The sequence below is a fragment of the Dermacentor silvarum genome, chromosome 7 (assembly GCF_013339745.2).
Source record: "Dermacentor silvarum isolate Dsil-2018 chromosome 7, BIME_Dsil_1.4, whole genome shotgun sequence".
Taxonomy (NCBI): Eukaryota; Metazoa; Arthropoda; class Arachnida; order Ixodida; family Ixodidae; genus Dermacentor; species Dermacentor silvarum.
In genome coordinates this window covers 177,375,373-177,399,125 of record NC_051160.1, presented here as the reverse complement: position 1 = coordinate 177,399,125, position 23,753 = coordinate 177,375,373, and the positions used below count along the sequence as shown (strand labels likewise).

General features: G+C 47.2%; 1 protein-coding gene across 2 annotated transcripts in view; it reads left to right on the top strand.

The window, feature by feature from the left end:
- Positions 1-23,753, top strand: part of LOC119458721 (mitochondrial-processing peptidase subunit alpha-like) — a 213,121-nt gene that overhangs the window by 141,322 nt on the left and 48,046 nt on the right. For both annotated transcript variants that reach the window (XM_037720576.2, XM_037720577.2), the window contains exons 10-11: positions 6,413-6,503; positions 18,909-18,971. In XM_037720576.2, coding sequence (XP_037576504.1) covers positions 6,413-6,503; positions 18,909-18,971 — 154 coding nt within the window. The remainder of the gene's footprint in view (positions 1-6,412; positions 6,504-18,908; positions 18,972-23,753) is intronic.

The following is a 23,753-nucleotide window of genomic DNA, read 5'->3' as shown; positions in this document are numbered from 1 at the left end:
CGGACCACCCACGAGGCTTCCGTACTCACTCGCTTCAGGCTTGCCAATGCTCCGCGGGCGCTAGGCCTCGCTCTCCCAGGATGCAGACCACGTGGCTCTCGTACCGACGAGTGTACTTCAAAACACTCGCGAAAAGGCTTAGCATGTTGAAAAGTTCAAACACGCTACAGCAACCGTCGCCTCACTCAAGAAAGCACACCGCCGACACTAGCGATCAAAATCCACGCTAGGACTACGCTTCGGTTGAAACATCTCGAACCGAGCAGAACTGTTAAAATTATCGTCCGATGCCCCAAGAGCCCCACGTTGGGCGCCAGATGTGGGGTCTCACATGTGCTCTTGGGACAAAGGAACGACAACACAGTAGTGCAAACAATCAAAAGGGCATTTATTGCACCTTTCATACACTAATACATACTAGCCGAATTACAACCAATAGAACATTCACACGGGCGCGCGACAAATCAAGGAAGTCCGACTCACCGCGACCCGATAGCGAGCGAATACGTTCGCCCCATGCTATGACACCATCGCCTAGTCGTTCACGTGTACGGTCACGCGAACGGTGGCGCGCTCGAACGATCCGTGTTCGTCCATACCGGTGTCCCGCTCTAAGCCTCGCGCGACGGTCGCGCGAAGCGGGCCGGCGCACGCGCGAAGCGTTCGTGCGTGTTGGTCGCCGATCCCCAGCCAAAGAGAGAGCGCCTCCGACCTTTTTCTCCCAAGTGACCCCGGCGTTTCGGTGGCGTTAGCATCGCGACACTAGCGCCATCTCTCGCAACGCGCCGCAACCACCGCCGGTAGCCACGCAGAGAAGCCGGACTACAGGAGACATGCGGGGAAAACAACATCAGGGGACGCGTGAGAGTTGCGCATTCCCACACCGTATGAACTTCTGTGGGAACAGCCGGGTCGAAGTGTCGGAGAATGGGATGGGACGTCAGAAGCAACTTCAGCTCCCGAAAACTGGCCTCGCATTCAGGGGACCATTCAAAAGGAACGCCCTTCTGAAGGAGGCATGTCAGCGGATACGCGATGTTGGCAAATCCACGGATAAACCGGCGGAAATACGAGCAAAGGCCCAGGAAACTGCGTAGCTCTTTTACTGAGCCAGGTTGTTTGAAGGCTTCGACAGCAGCAGTCTTCGCTGGATCGGGTCGTATGCCATCCTTGTCCACTAGATGGCCCAAAACCAGTGTTTGGCGCTCTCCAAAATGGCATTTCTTCGAGTTGAGCACCAAACCTGCTTTTCCCAAGCACTCTAGCACAAGATCGAGGCGTGCGTTGTGCTCACTGAACGTGCGTCCGAAAATCACTACATTGTCTAGGTAGCACATGCACACTTCCCACTTCAACCCACGCAGGATGTTGTCCATGAAGCGCTCGAAAGTTGCAGGTGCATTACACAGCCCGAACGGCATCACATTAAATTCAAAAAGTCCATCTGGTGTTACAAATGCCGTTTTCTCCTTGTCTGTCTTGTGCATTGGAATCTGCCAGTACCCCGACCTCAAGTCGACAGAGGAAAAGTAAGATGCTGATGAAAGGCAGTCAATAGCATCATCGATACGTGGAAGAGGATACACGTCCTTTTTAGTGATGGTGTTGAGACGCCGGTAGTCTACACAAAATCGCCATGTCCCATCTTTCTTTTTAACCAGAATCACTGGCGCTGCCCACGGACTGCATGATTCTTGGATTACATTCTTGCTTAGCATGTCGCGGACTTGGTCGTTGATCACCTTGCGTTCCGATGGTGAAACTCTATACGGCTTCTGTCGCAAAGGCTGGGCAGATCCCGTATCTATGCGATGGTGTATACGAGAAGGAGGAAACGATGGTGGCCCCGCTTGCTGCGAAAAGTCAAACAGTGCGGCATGTTTTAGCAGAATATTCGCCACTTCATGACGCTGTTTAGTGCTCAGTGACTTGTTCACCATAGCTAGAATGGAGGAGTCCACAGCAGGGCATGCATTAACGAAATGGCGTTCATCCGCAGAATCAGGGGCCTCTGTAAGAATGGCGAGTGACAGCACTTGATCTTCATGATAGGCAGCAAGTTTCAGGCCCTGTGGTAGTATTGCAGGTTCACTGGAACAGTTTATAGTCCATAAGCTTGTGCATCCGTGAACAACTGACAGCGTGCAATGCGGTATCAGCACATTCCGCTTGATGCAGCTCAGCCGAACGGGTTCGACGAAAGCGTCAAACGTTCTGTCGGTGGTAGGGAAACAGGAGACTGAAACACAGCTTGCAGATAACGGAGGCACAACTGTATCCCTGGATACACAAAGCACACTTTCGTGATACGGCGGGCTCTCCATAAACGCAGCTGAAAAGCTCGTACCTACACTAATTTCTCCCGTCCCACAGTCGACAGTGGCGCCACACAGTTTCAAAAAATCAAGGCCCAGGATTACGTCATGCGTAGAATGAGGTAGAACAGCGAACTCTGCGTTAAATATCTGACCACCCAAAATAACGTCCACATTGCACACCCCGACGGGATGCAATAAGTCCCCACTCACTCCGCGAAACGTATCGGCACGGTCCCAGCGAAACATCACCTTTCGTCCTAGGAGGCTTTTAAACGCAAGACTCATCACTGAAACGGTTGCTCCCGTGTCCACTAAGGCCATTGTCGAAACTCCGTCAATCAGTATAGACACCTTATTTTTAAACATAGAAATGGGTGGAGGTATCTCAGGCGACATCGAAGATTGTCCAGCGACCTCACCTCCAACGGCCGCGCTGACTAGTTTTCCGGAGGTGGCGAAGGGTAGCGACGCCGCGGAGACGGCGACCGGCTTACGCGAGGAGCGGGTGGTGGTGTCAAGCTGCGGTCAGATGCTGGAGAACGGTTCCGCAGCACCTCCGGGCGCTGGTGAGGGATGCGTCCTGGATATGCGTGCGAGGGTGAGTACGTTTCATGTGGGGTGCGGTACCGCCTAGACATCGTCGATCGCTCGAACCTCGGTGGTTGGTGGCGATTGCAGTACCTGGCAATGTGACCTAAGTCGCCGCAGCTATAGCACACAGGTAAACGACGATCGATGAACTGCGCCTCGACGCGCTCAGCCATGGGGGGTCGTGTAGGAGAGTGAAGTGGCTGTGCCTGCTGCACAGGAGGGACGGTCGGCCAGTGTGTAAACCTGCTGGGGCGAGGGTGTTCTTCATGTCGTTGATCGGGGGTAAATGCGCCCTGACGTGGCCCTGGAGCTCCTCTGGGGTGGATGTCCGTGACACAGACCGACGGCTGCCACGAAGTGCACGGTGCTGCAGGCGACATGGGTTGCGGGGAGTAGGCAACGGGTGGTTGCATGACGTTGCACGCAAGCACCTCGTGTCGCAGCAGTTCTTCGCGCACGATCTGCCGTATAGTGGATGAAAGAGCGGCGGACGGGCTCTCATCGATGCTGGCAACGGTTGTCACATTTGCCAGTCGTCCAAATTTTGGCGCAATGCGACGTGTCTTCAACGTCTCAAATGTATGACAGTGACGTACGACATCCGAGACGGAATCAACGTGTTCCCTGCCTATCAGGAAATTATAGACATCTTCTGCAATTCCTTTGAGGAGATGTCCAACTCGGTCTTCTTCAGACATCTGTGAGTTCACTATTTTGCACAGCTTGAGGATCTCTTCTATGTATGTCGTGCAAGTTTCTCCGGGAGCTTGAGCTCTTTGAGCTAGTGTTCGCTCCGCGCGCTTCTGTTTGGCGTATGAGTCGCCGAAACACTTCTTAATTTCTTCAACGAAGCGCTCCCACGTTGTTAGCGAGTCTTCGTGGTTTTCGTACCACATCAGCGCTGTCTCACTCAGAAACAGTACGACGTATTCAAGCTGAGTGACAGAGTCCCAACGGTTGTATCGGCTCACCCTTGCGTAGTGCGTCAGCCACTCGTCGACATCCTCGCCCGCTTTTCCCGCGAACGAGCGTGGTTCCATGTAGTGCTGCAAAGGTCCAACCGGCGTCGACCTTGGAGCAGGGACAACTAGAGCTGGCGTTTGTCCACTTCCGTCCTGAGCCATGGGGACAGTCGCAGGCAAGAGACCGGCAAGACGGCGGCTCCAGCGAAGTTCTAGGTGTTGCGACTCGGTGGTACGATGTGTCGTACCCAGCACGCTCCACCACTTTGTTACGCCCGCGAAAGGCGTTTATTGAACAGCCAGCCAGGCAGAGTTAGTCGCGACAGCCTTGATCAGCTGAGCGCTTGTCGAGATTCAGCTAGCCAGCCGCACGTCGTCTTTCTCTTCACCCGTCTTGGATGCCCCACATTCTGTTAAGGCGTAAACCTCGAAAGCACGTAAAAGTGTCACAATATGCTTTAGATCAACACAGCGTTCACAGCCTCCAGCATTGTTTTTCCAACACCTTGTGTCCGGTGCAGCATGGCCTAAGTTGCATTTGCACCATTAAACCCGATATAACTAACCAACTAGCCCAACAAGATGTCCTCTGCAGTGAAAGGCTTGTGCTTCCCTGATCTATCCTGGACGGATAATGAAAGGCCAGTGTATGCCGTTTTTTATCTCCATTGCCTCAGGTAGGCCAGGGCAGCATAAGGTGTATTGTTGGTGTGGATCCTTCCACTTCTGCTGGGTCTCAAGCCACACGGAACATTAGCACCGATTGCTAATGTTTGAGTGTGAGCACGGGCTTCTTGAACACTGTGAACGGCTGTCGATGTGCAGAGCATGAGATTGCAAAAGCCTACTTTATTCATAATGAGCCGTGTCACTGAGTACTTATGATTTCATCTGGAAGTATAATCTGTCAGCAGTGTCATCGTGCTTTTAACAGAAATACTTTTTGTGTTAGGCAGTGTTGTAAACTTAACTCTTTGCCTACCATGGGGAAAATAGGCGTTTTTTGCAGGTTATGCCAGATTTTTTTTTTTAGGGAACTACTGCATTCAGTACTTTATGTGATACAGAAACAAAAAGCAGGATGAATGTGCTTTTCACGTATAAAAGTTTTATTAACGAGATGTATGTTATAAAAAAGATATAAATTACCAAAATGAAGATTGTGGGATGAAACTGAATAAAGTTTGTAAAGACACACTTGTATCTACTAAGAAAAAGAAATGTAACAAAGATTATGAGATGTACAAAATGTATTGCCATCTCATAGGCACTATCTCCGAGAAAGTCAAAATTTTTCACTGAACAGATATTCCACTACAAAAATTTAACTGCAAGCACTACAGTTGGGTGGGCCGGGCTGCGGCCACCGATGTTCCGGACTGGTTTGCGTCGCCATCGCTCTGAGAGTCAAAGTCCAACGAAAAAGCAGCATCCTCAGACTCGCTGCTGCTTTATCCATTGATAAAATCAGCCACAGATACAGCGGACTCACGAGATCTGCGATCTTTTGAAGCGCACGCGCCGCTCTCTGAGGCGACGATTTTTGCTTTCTAGTTTGACGATCACAAAACTTCGGAACACATTAAGAAATCACCGCCTGGCGGTAAAAAAGCAAACTGCTTAGAAAGCAAAAATATGATTCTCCTCCTTCACGTCCGATGGCGCAGTTTCGCGAGTGGCGCGGAAGGTCTCAAAAGCGGCGTTTCAAGCCATCGATAGTGGGCTAACATCGTGCTGCTCCATGGGTGCAGCACGGAAAGAGTAAATCTGCTGTTCTTTTAAAGCAATAATGTTGGAGGACTTCGCCCATGGGATTTTCGTCCGAAGCCTGGGTTTGAGGAAATCTCGTTGATAAGATTCTGCATAATAAGTTTTTCAGGGTAATACGTCTCTTTTTCTTTTCCCAGTCCCATAGGAGCAATGTATTTTGATACGGTTATTGCATTTGAGTTTTCACCTGAAATTGGGTAATACGACTTCTATGGTACTTCATATTCCAGTGTCCAACGACCCACGAACAACGTGTTTAGCCCCAGTCGCCGGCGGTGAAACGCTGCTGCGGCAGTGTGGCCACAGCTATTGGCGGTGCGTCGCTGCTCAGTTGAGTGAGGGAGAGGCGGCTTCTTCTTTTAACTTCCAGAAGAACTTTCTTACGGTCATTGAAAAGAAAGTTCAGCTCTAACTGACAAGCTATTTCAATGCTGCTAAATAAAAGTGCATTGGCTGCGGTTCGTGTGGCGTCGAGTGATGCTGCTCCGCTTGACGTGTTTTGCGGAGCAGTAGTGCTCGACTCCACACGAACCTTTGCTGTTGAGTTTGTAACCGAGTACGCCTATATTCATACTTTTTTGAGCTTGCTTTGGATATTACGATCTTTGGATGATGCGTTTTATTTACTGGTTCCCGTAAAGATTGTATCAACGAGACCCCACTGTGCACTGTTTGAGGAATATACCCATTGAAGAACTTTATCCCGATTTTGGCTTGGCACCAATCCCAAGAATGTATGACCTGTGCAATGCTGATATTATGATGATGCAGGTACCATTGGATGTACAATGCTACTGCGTACAACCACGCGTATGGTGACTCGGGCGTCTTCTGCATTCATGCCAGTGCGGACCCTTCTCAGGTCAGTGTACGTTATCAGCCGAGTGATTCCATGCATGAGGGCTTTATTTAACACACCAAGTTACTTAAACACCCTTTATTTACTCAGTAGAGATGCATTGGAACACCAAGTTTTCCTATTTTTTCAAGTCCAACATAATAATCGCAAGAGATTACGCATTTTGAAGGCTACTGAAATTACCAGAAGACATCCTTTATGTCTAAACAAGTTACCCATTCCCGTGACGAGAACAAATGACGGTGAACAAGATCTACATCACATGGAGGAAAGATAATTTGCGTGGTGCAACTTGTCTGGTGAATTGTCTATGCTTAGTAACAGGTCTTTCTTTGTTACTTGATTTAACTTGCAGTAGTTAATAAATACAGAAGCGCAAGCTGTTGACCAACACCACGGGATACAAAGGCTGTATCACATCTTCCTCGAGGATTTCCTTAACTTGCTTTTGTATTTCTTAATGTTCCTTCTGGGCCTTGTGGCAGGGGTTCTGTCGAATTGGTCTCGTGGTCTGTCGAATTGGTCTCGTAATAATCCGATGCTTGGTCAGTGGTGTTTGCTTGACATTGGACGTGGACGGAAAGCAATCCTCAAACTGTGTATCAGGTGTGGCCTCTCGGAGGGGAACGGTGTGTAGTTAATGTCGACAGACAGTATTGTGCTATGTCATCACCATACATCACTGCAGTGCCCTTTGGGAAGTTCATTCCTAGAGTGCCTAAGGAGCACTTCTGCATTCCCCTTGCAATCGAAATGCTTTGTGTGTGTGCTGATCGCTTACACTATTGCATCACCATCGCTAGAGACAGACACAAATCAGCAATTGTATCATAAAACAATACAAGATCCTCGGGCAACAAGTATTACTACCGCAAACTTGGGCAGCTGTTTACTGCTCACCACTCTCCTAGGCAGATCAACTTCCTCGACACGACGGTTTACATAGAACATGAAAAACTGAGACCACACTTTACCGGAAGCCTACGGATAGCCAGCAGTATTTAGACTACACCAGTCATCACCAGCGACATTGCAAGCGAGGAATTTTTGTCGGGCAAGCGAAACGAATAAGAAGAATCTGTAGCGACGACGACGATTATATCCACCACCTAAATGACCTTAAAGCAACGCTAGCGAAACGAAAGCATCCACAAATTCCTCTCGACCGGGCTTATGACGTTGCGTCAAGATTAGAGAGGCAGTCGGCATTAGCTCAGAAACAACCTATACCAAAGTCTGATAGACCACCAGCTTTTATAACAAAATATTCTAACGCCCTCCCAAACATAAACAACATCCTACGAAAATACCACCCAATATTATCAAGTAACGAGCGTCTGAGAAAAGCGTTCCCGGATGTACCAAGGGTTACCTATCGCCGCAACAGAAACTTTAAAGACATGTTGGTGCATTCAAAAGTCTGCCAACATGATTCCCCCGTTATAAAATCATGTTCTCGCCCCAGGTGCAAAACCTGTAAGCACCTTCAAAGTGACCTTAAAATTAAAAGTACCGCAAATGGTTACGCACACGAAGTGAAAACTAGCTTTACTTGCACTAGCTCCGATGTAATTTGTATGCTTGAGTGTTCCTTCTGTAAGAAGCAATACATTGGTGAAACGGGACGATCAATGAACATCAGGCTAAATGGACATCGCGCGGACACAGCTAAAAAGCTTCCCAAAGCCGTCGCCGAACATTTCAACCAATCAGGTCATAACTTTGATGAACTTAAACTCTACATACTACAATCAAATTTTCGTACTGCACGAGACAGAAAATATAGAGAATCGTACCTCATTCATAAGTTCAATACATTGCAACCAATAGGCATGAACGTTTCAAAGGGAGCTTTAGAATCTATTCGCTATGCTAAATTGAAAAGCATAGGCAACAGCACTTAGTGATTGTTCATTGAGTTGCTTAGCTGATTTTTTTTTGTTTAGTTCTTTTAAAAATTTTTTTTATGCGATTGTCAACAATATGCCAACCTCCCATTGCTTTCACTTAATCCTTTCGTCCTTTTATCTCTATACCAACACCCCCCCGCTTTACCACCTTTTTTTTGTGCGCCTGAACACCATTTTTCCACTGCTACTTTTATTCTCCCTGGCAGGCACGATAGTTCACTGACCCCCAGCGGAGCAGACCCCCCCCTTGCATGAAAAGAGGAACCTGCCATGACACGTCAACCTGCTAACACAAGGCGCTGCCTCAAACTCCTCCACCGACTATCAGCAGTGCATTATATTTTTTTTCAATTCTACACCCTAGCCGCTAACACACTCTCGCTCGTTACTTCACCCACCCGCCTCACCTTCTCTCCCCTTTAGAAGAATCCTACCTACATGTACTGTGCCGAGGAGAGCACATGTCGCCTTGAAGAAGACAAGTCCACTTGTTGAAATGTTGGCTCCTGCTCTCACCTTGTTCTCGTGTTACTCATCGCGTGGAATTACAAGGCATCATAACACGCGAAAAATAGGAAAATGAGCTAAAGTGTGTACAAAAAGTGCCTTTTAGATTCACAATGCTCATTCTCAATTGAGAATACAGATAGATAGATTAAAAGAAGTTATACAATGCTTAACATAAAATTAATTTCAACAAGGAAAAAGAAATACAGGTCAGATCATGTCCGAAACAAGTAAATATGGTATTCAACAAGTATTTAACAGTTCGAACACAGGCATGAAATGTTCACTCAGACGGCAATGGAATGCTCAGTGATCTGTAATGAAGGCGATATCCTCAGGAAGATCGTTCCAAAGTGAAATGGCACGCGGCAACACCGATGAATTAAACGCTTGTGTTTTACCAAAGATACGCTTGATGCTAACGTGATTATGGAGCCGTCGAGACATGCGCATTGGAGTTTTCAAGGGCCAAGGGACAGGTGGCCTGGTGTGGTTAATGTATCCATGAAGCAAGCATAAAATGGAAGCGGAACAACGAATTTGAAGAGGGGCAGTGAATTCTCAAGTTTAATTTTCGTTATGCTAGACTGGCGGTCATAATTTCCAGAAATAAACTGGGCAGCCCAGTTTTGTACGCATTATAAGTTAGAGATTAAGTAATCTTGGTGGGGGGACCAGATCGATGACGCGAATTCCAACTGTGGGCGAATGAACGTTAGGTACGCCAACTTGCGAATGTTAGTTGGTGATTTATGCAGGTTGCGTCGAGTGTAGCCAAGTGTTTTGGACGCTTTAGCACAGATAGCAGTAATGTGGGGGGGACCATGAAAGGATTTGAGTCAGGTGGATTCCTAGATACTTGTATGACTGAAGACGATTTATGGCAGAGTTGTTAATATAGTAGGAAAAATCTGAGTTGGATTTTTTGCTACTGAAAGAAAGCAGTTTGCATTTGCCCAAGTTTAGAACCATTTGCCATTTACTACACCACATACTTATTAGGTTAATGTCATTTTGCAGAATAACGTGATCATCTGGAGAACTCATTTTTCTGTAAACAATACAATCATCAGCGAATAGTGTTATACTTGGAAGAAATGTTATTGGGCAGATCATTTATGTAAATTAGGAAAAGTAGAGGGCCTAGGACGCTGCCCTGAGGGACTCCTGAAGTTACATCAGCCAGAGAAGAAGCACGGTTATTAATAACTGTAAATTGTTCACGAAATGATAAAAAAATTTAAAATCCAAGATAAACTAGCGGAGTCAAGTCCAAGGGAATTTAATTTTGAAAACAGCCTGCAGTGAACAACACGGTCAAAAGCTTTGAAAAAATCAAGGAAAATGCTGTCAGTTTGTAAGTTATTATCCATGTTAAAGTGCAAATCGGGTGTAAACTCAAGCAATTGCGTATCACAGGAAAGATTTTTTCTAAAGCCATGTTGAATAATGAAAAAGAAATTAGACTCCAGGTGGCTGTAGACGTGCGATGCGATTATATGTTCCAGCAACTTACATGAGATGCATGTTAGGGAAATAGGGCGGTAGTTATCTGGTACTGTTTTGCTTCCTACTTTGAATACTGGAATTACCTTAGCCACCTTCCAGTCTTTAGGTGATTGACCGGTCGACAATGATGGCTCAAATATGTAGCACAAAATTTTACTAGGTGGGGCTAGGGTATTTTTTAATATTTTACTGTTGAGATTATCTATACTGGCTGATGTAGATAGTTTGAGGTTACTTGTAAGACATGCAATGCCTTCAGCAGAGATCGTTATGGGTTCCATATATGGATAATCTAGTTTCAGAGCCAAGGGCACGTTGAGCCAATCTTCCTTCGTGAATACTGATGAAAAAAATTTGTTGAACTCAGATGAGCACTGCTCGTGCGGTAAAGGAATGTTCTTGTCAGTGAAGAGACAAATTTGTTGCGGTGTACTATCAAGGCGATATGGTTTTCCAAAACTTTCTTGGGTGTCAAAGGGAGGGCAGGTCACACGAGTAGTACTTGGCTTTAGCTGCACATACAGGTGAAAAATATTCTTTCAGGCATGCCTTGTCCCAGGAAGACTGGGTGAACGCTTTGCAGCTGCATAAAACCATTTCTTTCTTTTTTCGTAGTCTGCGCAGTGACGAGTTGAACCAAGGTTTCTTGTTATCATGTGAAATGGAAATAAGAGGCACATACTTGTCAACTAAATCTAACATCGTATTCTTGAAAGCCAGCCAGTTTTCATTCACAGACTGCAACATAAAAGATGGTATAAAATACTGATGGAAAAATACCGCCAATTTCTTGTTCATGCTGTTATAGTCTGCTTTATTGTAGTTACGAATTAATTTATTAGCTATAGATCCTATGTTTGGTACCGATTTGAGGATAGTGAGTTGAAGGATACTGCGGTCACTAAAACCATCACAGTGCTCAATTGGACCGATCGTATCAGCAGTGCTCCCACTCCTGCGCCAAATGCGCCAGATTGCGCCATACAAGATTTCCTGCGCCTTCCTCATAAAAATACACAACTTTGCGTCGAAGTGCGCCAAAATTAGCGCCTGCTCATTACATGTGTGGCCTCAGTGGCCCGCAGACGTGCGTAGCGCGCATGACTAAAGAGGCTTCATAAAACGAACGGCGACTGATAATTCAGGCTCGATGGGGACCGCCTAAAAGTACAAATAATTGGGAGTCGGATATATCCAAATTCGCCAGAAAATAACTGAATTTATTCCGCCAGTGGCTAAAAAAGACATTAGTCTCGTTTGACCACTTTCGGGGATACGTTCACTTTCGCGGATACGTTCACTTTCGCTGGATTTCACGTCACTAGCGTCAGCGTCGGCATACTTGGTAGTGTGCCAGGAACGCTATCATCCGTCGACGTGTCCAGAGTGCTAGTCGCGGGAAATGTCGCGAAAGTGAAAGTATCCCGGAAAGGGATCGTCCAAAAATGAAGCCGAAGTTCGTCAACGCGGTCCTGCGGCACGTATGTTTGTCTACAATCTGGTCAATCTGTATCTCTACCATTGTTATGCTGTCGCCACAAATAGATGAAAGTACAATTAATGCATGCACCGAATCTTCAATCTTTGGCAACGAGACCGCGATTTTGTAGCGATGTATTTTCCGCTGCCGCTCCTTGCGCTTTGTCAGTGGTATAAGAGCGGCGCTCCACCTATGTTATGTGGTATCAGCAGGCAGAGAACGGTGGATGATAAGGGCTGCATATAGAATCGAGCAGAATGCAAGGCTTCAAAATCGCCGCGCAAGAGTCGACCGCGCTATCATAGCCGAATGACGCCATTTCTTTTTTGTGAAACAGTCACTGTCCTCATTGGCGGAGACATCAAGGGTGTAGTCGGCGCCGCTTAAACAACTTAAGTCGCCGCGGCCGTGTCGCTGTGGACACGTGGAGCCAACCTGAATGCACTCCCGAATGGTTTGCCGGAGTTCGCTTGCCCGACGGTTTGGGCGCGGTCGGTGCTGGCCTAGCCTTCGCTAGTTTCGGTTTCCAGGAGGTGTCGGCAACATGGCCGACCACCATGTTGCGGCGATGCCAGCGACGTATCAACGCCAAAATATTGGCATTTCCGCTGAACTCGGCGTTCAAATTAGCACGCAGTCGGGCAGGCAGAGGCCGCATTATATAGTATGGCATACCTTAAGGTGTCCGAAATTTCGGCGATACTTATACTTTAAATTTATGGGCCAGTGATGGTGCCTCAAAGTAGTCTAAATAATCGAGCTTGTTTGAATTGCTGGTGTCGAAATAATCGGTCGACGCCAGTTGTGAATCGGCCAGTTGCTGAACAGAGGAAAAACAGTCCGTTGAAAAGTACCTGGTGTCGTTTGAAGCAATGACTGAGCATTACGAGGGGCTCATCAAGGCTGGCCTGGCTCAGAAAAGCATTGATGACATTGTCTGGCCAGGTGTTTCTGACTGATGCTAGAGCCTTGCTGAAAACATGACAAAGTGTCAGCTGTCGATGAAAAAATCGTACGATGTAAAAGGCAACATCTGAGCAGCTTCACTATACTTGAATCAACTAATTACAGCACACTGCGTGAACAGGTTTGTTGTCTTCATTTAAATTTAAGGGAAACTGATGCATTTAGAGGCAGAGCAACATTGTTTACAGCAAGCAAATACTTTCTGGAATAACGCTTGTCAATTTTAATTAGTGCCACGTGTAGGGTTATTTACTACCAGCGAAAAGTTAAAATCCAACGACAGGTTAACGAGTTCTGTTGAAATATGGCAGGGTGATGACAAAACGTTCCAGTCAATGTTCGGAAAATTAAAATCTCCGAAAAGATAAACGTGATCTGTAGGACAGCTCTTGGTTGTGGCAGACCGAATTCCTGCATGAGCTCAGAAGTGAAACTTGTACCTTGATCGGTGACTACCTCTCGTGGCAAGCCCACTCAGGAAAACATTTCAAGTAGTGCTTCGGCGACACTGACAGAATCGATACTAGCGAGCGCTATGGCATCAGGATAGCGTGTCGAAAAGTCAATAAGGGTCAGGACATAGCGATTTCCTTTATCCGACCTTGGGGATAGTAGACCGATCAGATCAACCGCGACAACAGATCAACAGCCATAGGAGCAGTGTTGTCACAATTTCAGGATGGCAAAGAACGTGTTATTGCCTATGCTAGCCGATCCCTGACACTAGACGAACGCAAGGTTCACAGTAACGTGTGGGAAGGCATCGCAGTACATTATGCGATAACAGTGAAATTTTGTCAGTATCTAATCGGAATGAAGTTCGTCCTAGTTACAGATAACTGGACTGTTGCTTGCTTGACCAAGTGTGTGAAACCATCTCGTAGATTTACGTCCATGCTCATGGACTTGGTTGAATTTGACTTCTCTGTCAGACATTTGCCTGGACGGCAGAATGTTGTAGCTGACCATTTGTCTCGACTTTCGTGTGCAGTCACACACTCCGCCCAAACACTGGCTACCGCTCAAGAAAAAGACCCTGAATGCAGCGCAATTCTTCAAAGCCTTGCTGATGGAGATGCCCCGGCCGAGTTCAATCTAGTCGACAACATTCTATATCATCGGACACCGGCAGGAACCTATGCTGTTGTAGCGCCATTGTCATTGCGCCCCGCCATTCTCCAGGCACTACATGATGGTGCAGGTCACTTCGACGTTAAGCGGACTTTAAACAAAGTGCAAGACCGCTACTGGTGGCCAGATATGGAAAAAGCAGTCAAGAGCTACGTGTCATCCTGCCAGTGCTGCCAGCAATATAACCGTCCAACCTCAAGAAGTATTGGCTTTCTTGGCAAAATGCCCACTTCAGATGTTCCATTCTCAAGCATTGCTATCGACCACATAACTATGCCTCCCAGCAACTCATCACAGTACATACTGAACGTGATTGGTTTTGCGACTCGCTTTATTGCTCCAGCAGCCGTTTCGTCAACCTCGGCACGCGAAGTTATTCATACTTTGCATAAAGTATTTTACTGCTATGGTGCACCTGACCACTGCCTCTCTGACCATGGGTCAGCCTTTGAGTCGACAGAGTTGAAGCGGTTCATGCGTCTACATAACGTTGAGCTGCACTTTTCAACAGCCTACCGACCGGAAGGGAACGGCCTCGTTGAACGTAGCAATGGAACATTACTTACAGTGTTACGAAAAATATGGGCTTTGGAACCTTTATCATGGCCTGCAAAGCTCCATGAAGCAGCCTTTGCGGTCAACACTTCGGTGAACTCTAGCACAAGCTTTTCGCCCTTCCAGTTGCTCTTCAGCTACGTGCCTAAGGTTCCTCTCCAGCAACAACGGTCGCTCCAACAAACTGGCCTTGTTGAGCGTGTCCTCGACGCAACAGCGCAACGTTCAGAGGCATTCAGAAGCAGCTCAAGCCTACCGCAAACGCCACTATGATAGTGCCCATCGCTCTCATAGCTTCACAGTAGCTGACCTAGTATGGGTCAAAAGTCAAGCGCCAGCGCCCCGCGAGAAAATGGCCCCGCGCTTGAGGGATATACCGTCTCACTGAGCAGTTGACTGCATCCACATTCAAGGCTTTGCGTGTGTCAGGAGTGACAGCTCGCTTGCTTAACCAGCCAAGAACTGTGCATGTTTCGCAAATCAAGTGGTATGCGCCTCCGTCATCTCCTGTTGCACACCTTTCGTCCAGCCTTGAAGGGGAGACATCCTCCACTACAGTCCCTGACGATGAAACTGCCATCGACCAGACACAGCCTCAGCGCCAAAAGCGTGTGCGCCACCTTCCCCGTCACTTGCGAGACTTCGTGCTTGAGCTGTAGACGCCAAGTTAGACCAAGGGACTTGGTCACCCAGACGGGGGTGGAATGTGAGCGATGTGTGCTTGGCCCAGTTGGTCTGGGCGGCTACAGATGGCGCCACGTGTCCTGCGCAGCAAGCAGCCGCGCCGATATCGTCGCCTACCCTGCCTGCTTCCGTTTCCGGCAGCCTCATCCTTTTTTTGTTTGCCGCCATGGGCGAATCAGTGAAGCCATTGCCGCTGTACTGCTCAGTTGGTGTGATGTGTGTGTAACGTTAAGCCAGCATTAAACCGTTCCCTACTATGTGAGTCTTCCTGTGTCCAGCCCAAGCCTCACACCGGCGGCCCGACGACGCGTGTCAGTGGTTGGTAGATATGCGGTGGTTACTCCATACGCTTCCGACGCAACTGAACAGCTCAATCATGAAAAATTTATTGGATCTGGTGTGGTGCAGGGTGGTGGTGGTGTTGGTTAAACTTTATTTCCAAAAAGGGTCCTGAAGGACACCAGACTGTTCGTCAAGGTGTAGAGGGCACCTCCCACGTCGGGACAGGGAGGGTGCTTATAACCAAATGTCGAAGCATAAGCCTGGCGATCGAGCAGCGCGGTACCTGCAGCGAACCGACGCGCGACAGTGATCACAGATGCCAGCGCAACTGATACAGCCCAGGTGCTAGATTTTTATTTTTAGTATTTAGTATTTATTTATTTATACATACTGTCAATCCCAATAGGGATTATAACAGAACTTGTTATAAAGATATATTTGTTTACCTATTTTTTACGTTTGTTTACCTGGAATGCCTTTTCTTTCGAATGTCTGAATTTGTAACAAGCTTTGCTCATGGTGAACCTTAACGTAGATCGTGCGCGAAGTTTATATGGAAGATATCACGTACGCCAAAAATTGTTCGTGTGCGCTATCTCTGAAGCGAAATAAGCCAATGATATTGCAGCGTTAGGGCCATCTCTGCTCTTTCTCTTGTTTCCCTTACATCGTCTCACTGTGCTATGTTCATAATAATGTCGAGTCTTAACAATTGTCGAATAAATACATATGCATATGACTGTAAACCACTACTGACCGTGAGTGAAATGCGCTTAGTGGTTTAGCGAAGCGGTCACTTCACGCACTTAAGTATTTCACTTGATCGACTGTGCGAATAATTTATTTTTTTCATTACTGTTATTCTTGCAAGCATGATTCTATTGTCCGCGTACCCATGCGAATACCGTTTTTTACGTTATTACTTGCGTGGACTCATTTAGCGCGTTTCTACGCCACGCACAGTTAGCACATTATGGTTCCCGAACTCTAGCACTGGCGCTAGGCCGCGCTGATGAGGTTGACACATTCGTTTTTGCATACTCTTGCTGCCCAAACACATCGACAACGCTCAAAGATGGGTGAGCTCGATGCAGCACAACACTGTTGAAGTTAATTACCTTTATGGGCAGGGCCGCGCAGGGTGCGTGTGAACGCAGAGACAATGTTTTGGTGGACACAGGGTCTGCATACATCTTCCATAGGACACGATTTTTCCAGATCGCTGCGAAGTGTATTTACCGACTAATTCTCTTGCAGAGTGCTCCAATTTGTCTTATACCGGTGTCACACGGCCACTTTTGATAGCGATCGAGACCGATCTGGATCGGAATGTTCGACCGCGATTGGCTCCCTTCTGCAGATTGAGCAAAGAAGCCAATCGCGACCAAGAAATTAGACGCATATCGGGCTCGATCACGATCAAAAGTGCGCTGTGTGACCTTCGTATTAGACACTGGAATGAATTCGTGTTTGAAAGAATAACAAATGTAGCCTCTGTCACTACATACGAGAAATATTGCATCGAAGAGCTGACAATTCTCGCAACCTGTTGGGAAATGTGCCGAAAGGAGTTTACCAAAAATGCGTTATTTTACTGATGTGTGCATTGGTTCACATTAGAGTGAAATGCCAAGTCCTCAGGTGATCCAGGAAACCGGTGAAGCGTGAACATACCACATCGCGGCAGTGGTCTCGCAGAGTGCAGTGTTGTGGACACACTTATCTCCAAAATCTTTATTTTCCGCTGGTTGTTTGTGCACCCATAAACTGCACAGTGGTGGGCTGTAGCCTTTTGATGAGTATATATGCCATTATTTACGAGCATAAGTCATTAGTGACAAAAATAAACGGAAACATTGAAGGAAAGCTACCACTCTGCAATGCAAGCGCAAGGCAAGCTCACAGTCCATACCGAACAGGCAACACTGACACATACTCTCCACGCCAGACCGTCGGAAGCGCCCTCGTGAAAACGTCTATAACAGGTCGTGGATTGAACGAAGTTGTTGGCGCTGAAGGACGACGAAGCACATCAGCATAGCTCAGCAAGCGTGTTTCAGGGCATTGTGTGGATGATGAAAAAGCTTGCCAGAGCTCCTGATGCACAACTTTGACAAAATAAGCGACTGCTGGCTCGGTAGAAGGAGCAACCAGAGTTTGTAGCTCCTCACGCAGTATTCTGCAAATCAGCCCTCACAGAGAGTGCTTGCTAGTGGTGGAATTCTGAGCGGTGTGTTATTGGGAAGTTGGTCGAAGTGCTGGCATTGTTGCTGAGGTGCCATGCTCGATAACAGTGACCTTCTTTATGAATTCGTCTACTGTGGTTGGCGGGTTTCGAACCAGGCCTGCAAACAATTGTTCCTTGCATGAGATGGCGCACTTTCTTAGTCTAGGGCATATAGGGGTCAGCTTGGTGAAATAAATGGGCCATATTCACAGCATACGTGTCAACGCTTTCGTTGAGCTTCTGATGGCACGCTTCGAAAACCTGTTGCGTGTAATCCCACTGGCCGGAACTGGAGAATCAATTGAGGAGCTGACACTGAAAGTCGTTCCACATTTGGTAACTATCTTCCCTGTTGCGAAACCATGTGTGATCGCAGTCTTCTAAGGAAAAATAAGTATGTACAAATCTTTGTTTTGTGCTCCAGTTGTTGACCTTAGCAGGCCTTTTATACTGATCAAGCCGGTCCTCAACATTTTCAAATGCTTCGCCAAGAAAGATGTCTGGAATGCGAGGATGTTGAAAAGTCACCTGGGAAAGGCTTGTTGCCATCTGTGAAGGAGGGAGATTCGTCGATGTAGGAATTTTCATACTGATTGGAGCTGGAACAGTGGTCATTGCGGGCCCAGGCCTAGCAGGCGGTGACTGAATCGGTGCACTAGAGTGGTGATGAGAGGTTGAGTCTCTGGACTGTGTGTACGGGTCCTAGGAGGAGTCCAGAGCATCAGGTCGCAGTACCCAGCACCTTCTCGCAACTCACGTACATAAAACATGGCGGCGGTCCCCACTGCCCGCTTCGAATTGACATGGTGAGGTATGGTGTGGTACTCAAGTAAGGGCAGTTTGGATTTCACTTCACAACCAAGTAGAGTTTAGCATTTATTATGAGATAAGGTTAGGCAAGAGATGCTCTCCTACATGACAATGTTATGTACACTAACGACAACTGGAAATTTGAATGGTCATTCTTGAGGGCAAACATGGGAAAAAACAGGCGCATGCAGGATTAGTAAGCAGGTTAGGGTGTACTTAAGACTATGGGTTTACAATGGTGTTCTAAGGCATGGGCGTCAGAAGTTATTTGCAACCGAGTGGTATTGTGCCCTTCAGTGTCTTCTTGTGGGACCTGTTGTCTCTAACTGTGTACTCGTGTGTTTCAGCTCCGAGACGTGGTGAACGTCATTGTCCGGGAATTTTCATCCATGGCAGGGAGAGTGGCTCATGTAAGTATGGTGGGCGCAGCTGTGCTGACGCACGTGCAGCATGGGCCTTGGCAAAGCATTTGATTACGAGAGCAATCAATATTCTTTACTGATAATGTTTACAAGAATTTATGGGTGCGTGCAAGTTTACTGCACAAAACATGGAGGTGTATTTGCACGCAGTCGCAAGCTGTGCTCTTGGTGCAAGAGCACTTGCATAGAGCCAGCGTGTTTTTGTTTTTGTCTGTATTCTTCGCACCAGCTATAGGGGGCAGAAGAGTAACTCAAGTGAAAGTGAAGCTGCTCTTGTGCAATCATTGAACAAGCATCACATCTGCTGTGTCAGATATGTTCACTCAAACTCTCACCATTAACGTTGAAGGTGTGCCGAATCGTAGTGCACGTGTCATCTTTTTGAACTACTACCATCTTTTCTTTCCTTATGTAAAGAATAACGCACCTCTCCTTATTTCATAATATCCCAATTCAAATCTTGAAGAATAGCTCCCCCATTCGTCTCATCTGCGCCAGAACTTCACAGGGTGTCGAGAGACCTGGAAAAGTCAGGGAATCTCTGAAAACCTAGAAATGTCACGGAATTGTCTAGGAACTGTTTATTTTAGTGAGTAATGTAATGGAAGATCGCTGGTTGAACTGTCCATGTTGCAAATTCATGTAGGTCGGCTACCCTGCAAATCTATTAGTCTGTTTGCAGCACTGGAAGTCAGTTTCCTGCGCAGTAATGCTATTTTCAATCGCCATGATAAAGGAATTGATTACATGCAGCACTGGCTGCTGCTTTAGGATGCCATTGGTAAATAACCACAGCTCTGTATCAAGTGCCTTGGGATAAAATTACCATATCTGTATTGTAGAGGAATCTGTTGTATTGAAGATCCTGCAAGAAAGTTGGGTTTGAAAAGGTTCTGAAAGAGGTCCTTAAAGTTATTTTAGTAGAGTTATGTATCTCTGGCTACAGTCAAGTAAAATAAGGTCTACTCATGATATCTTATTCAGTTGGTGGATCTTGGAAGCGTGCCTACCATAGGTTGAATTTGACAAAAGGGATAATAGGCATATGATGGCCGAGACATTGTTTTTGAGATTGTTTGGTAGCACCTGTTCTTCACTTGGCATCTTTATACACAACTCCATGGTGCTGTGCCTGTCAAGAATGTATGTGCACAGCTGGAATTTTGTGCACTTGTCCTGTACTATTTTCACCCGAATTTAACGCGCAAATTGTTTTCGTGAAAATGGGTCCGAAAATTGCCTGCACGTTACAATCGAATGCAAAACCAAAACGGTCTTCGTGGCCCACCCACAGGAGATGGGCCGGTCACCTTTCCTTATCTTTTCTTCTACTTTCCACTTTTCTCTCCTGCAATCTCTCCTGTCTACTTCTCTTTCCTCATTTTTTCCATCTTCCCTGGAGGCCTGGATTAACCTGGTGTACTGTAACCAGCCTTGGTTGTAACATATAGACTTATGGTGACAACATGCAGTTGGCATGATAGAGTTTGCTTCACCCTGTCGTGCACCCTCGTTGGGCTTGGTGGTGGGTGACTGGCATCATTGCCGAATACAACTACACGCTTCACGGGATCTTCCAAACCTTTTTCAACTGATCATCCCTCAAAAAGTGGCACACCGACGCTGTTTCAGCTTTTCTGAAGAGCGAAGACTTTCCCAGAATTCCACATCCATAGTGAGCTAACAAGAAGGCCAAAATGATTTCACCATTCCTTGTATTCGAGGAGTGTCTCACAGAGACCATTGACTTTATTTATATTTACCATTGACTGGCCATCATAAAGCCACCGTGATGGCCAGTGGGGATTTGCTACTCAAGGTTCGAAACAGTGCAGTACGGCAAGTTAACTAAACTTGTGGCATTTGGAGGTATCCCTATCGCCGTTACTGCACACTGAACCATAAATACTGTCAGAGGTCTAATTTTAGAGGGTGACCTGATGGATTTAAGAGATGAGGAACTCCTGGAAGGATGGAAGGATGAAACTGTAATCAATGTCGAAGGATCAAGATCATACACGATAACGAGGAACTACAGTATAGACCACTTATAACGTAACCGCTTATAGTGCAGGACCGGATATAGTGCAGTCTTTTCAGACTCCCGTTAATTTTCCCATAGCACTCCATGTATACACGTATCACTTATAGTGCAGTTGCGGGAAACGAAATACTGGTTACAGTGCAGCTGCCTGGGAGTACGGAAGTCAGCGGAGACGGCGCACGCTCCCCTCAAACGGTCGCCCCAAGGAGTGCTCGAGGAAGAAAGAGAGATGAAGTGGAGGAGAAGGGCACGTGGTGCGAACGAACAGCCAGTGAGGCTGAAACCAGAATCTTGAGTGCGAGTCGTGAAATATTGCGCGCGCATAGCGAGTGAGCACCACGAAACTGCCAACGCCGGCCAACGCTCGCTTCACAATACCAGCAGTAAACGAAACTTCAGGGAGTGGGCGGCGCCGGCACAGCATGGCGAAGGGCGCACGCAGAGACCGTGGAATTGTGAGGGAGGAGGGCGGCAGGGAAGTGGATTTCGCCTTGGCAACTCCGCCGCTTCGGTGGCTCCCCTCGCCTTCCCTTGTAGCTCCCTCACTTTCAGCTGTCACCGTGTGCGCCCTCCGCCGTGCAAGCACCGCCGCTCCAGTCGGCTCGGCGCCAGCTCCCCGAAGTTTCGTTTTCTGCCGTTATCGGGAAGCAGGCGATTGCCGGCGTGGGCAGTTTCGTTGGCCGGCCTTGGCAGCGACTTTCCAATTGCTAGTAGGTACAGCGGAGACTTAACGCGTGTTGTCATGGCAAACATGGAGCTCCTAGGTGCCTAGGGACAACATAATCGCTTCAGGACTTTTGAGGCACTGGTCTCCGCTGAGCGTGGCCCTCTTATCTCCGGGACCGGGCACAGCGACCTTGCCGAGCGCAGCTCCTACGTGCCTAGCTATCCAACATTTGTCAAGGGGTAGTTGCGTAACCTGCTGCTCCTTGCTCAGAGTGTTGAAGCTCACTGCAAAACTCGCTCAGACTAGCCAACAACGATTTCCTAGACATTTGATGACATTGCAAGCAATATCTAGCACAGCAAGCAGCAAAAAAAGAACAAAAAGTGAAATCTGCCATGGGAGAAAGGGGAGGGAATTGATTTTAATAATCGGAGATTAATTAATGTGCACCAAGAAAGCAAGGTAGGAATTTTGGATTACACCCTTATTGGAATGTGGCCGTGATTCGCTCCCTATTGGAATAGGGAGAGAATCGTTTAGGGCGCATTGAATGTCTGGCAGTGTCTGGCCCACGCCGGCCGCGCTTTATTATTGTAGCATTTGTTCTAGTGGCGGAAATCCTGCAGTAGTGGTGGGGTGGTATGACGGCTTTTGATCTCGGTGAACTGTGGTGGTGTAAACAAGCGGATACTGCTCGTGTTTGTACCCCGGGGCCGCGGCGGAAGCCGCTGTGCCTGGTGCCGACGCGAAGCAGCGGTCGTTGGTGTGTTGCGGAGTGCAGCGTAGCAACACCTCAAATAAAAAAAAATACTGCTCCAGTCAGGTAGACTGTTCCCTCCCTCATAGTGAGATTATATTTGGATCATCAAAACAGTGATGCGTTTATTTAGGAATATCATCGTTACCCCAACAATTACCGCTTCTCGTCGGCGCTCGGCACCGTGCACATGTTTTGCATATGTGCAGGCCTTGAAAATTGTTGTTTTGGTTATAGTGCGGTACCGCTTATAGTGCGGATATTCGCGACTCCGGTGACTTACGTTATAAGCGGTCTACACTGTGCCAGCTAAGCACTTAATAGTCACCTTTGGCTCTAGCACATTGCCGGAGACACTAGAAACAGGGTACCCGGATCTAATGCACACCTCTTTTTCCGAGAAAATGGGTCCCATAGTTGCCTGCGCGTTAGTCAGATGCGAAATCAGAACTGCGTTCGCGGCGTTGGCAACAGCCTACCATCAGAGCCGTCAAACTGTCAGTTTTATCAATGTTGCAGATTGTTCATTTTGTGCTTGACTACGATCATGAGCGGTATTTTTGGCCAATAACTGTCCAAGATAATCACTTTGGCGAGATGTCGCAGGACTCAGTAGTGGATGCACCGGCGTAATTGGCTGCCACCGTTTCTAGGGCTGTGCTCGGCTCGCCATGTGCGCACAATGCCAGGAACGCTGTCAGATGCATACTTCGACAAGTTCGATACGGAGTCTCGCAAAAGCGATAGTACTATTTCTAAGAGTGATTGCTGAAAATTACTGCCCCTATATCCTTCTAAGGCCCCTTGTACAATACATTGCACATTGCCTTCAACTATTTTTAGAAATTCACTCGGAAGTGATTACAAAAAATATTCATTCTGGGTATGAAGTACGGTGCATGTGTAACCGTAAAGAAGTGGTTTACTCATATTCTTGTCGTCCACTTTCAAGAAATTTGACACTAAATTGATCTGTTCCTCTGTGTCGTCCCAAGCGGCCGAAAGCAGGCTTGAGGTGTGTTTCAGAATCACTGAGATAGCATAAAAATACTGGACGCGGCAACAACATGGCAATGTACGCATCTCCTCATCTTCACTATGGTGAAAACTGCAGTTCATTGCCTAAATGCAGAGATGAAGATGTGTAGTATTTCCATCTTCATCTCTGCGTTTAAGCAGTGAAATGCAGTTTTTACCATAGTGAAGATGAGGGGATGATGAAGATGGCGGAGACATGGAGACACAGCTTTTGGCATCGAACTGTAGTATTTAAATTAAAATTTTTTTTTTCAAGTTCATAGC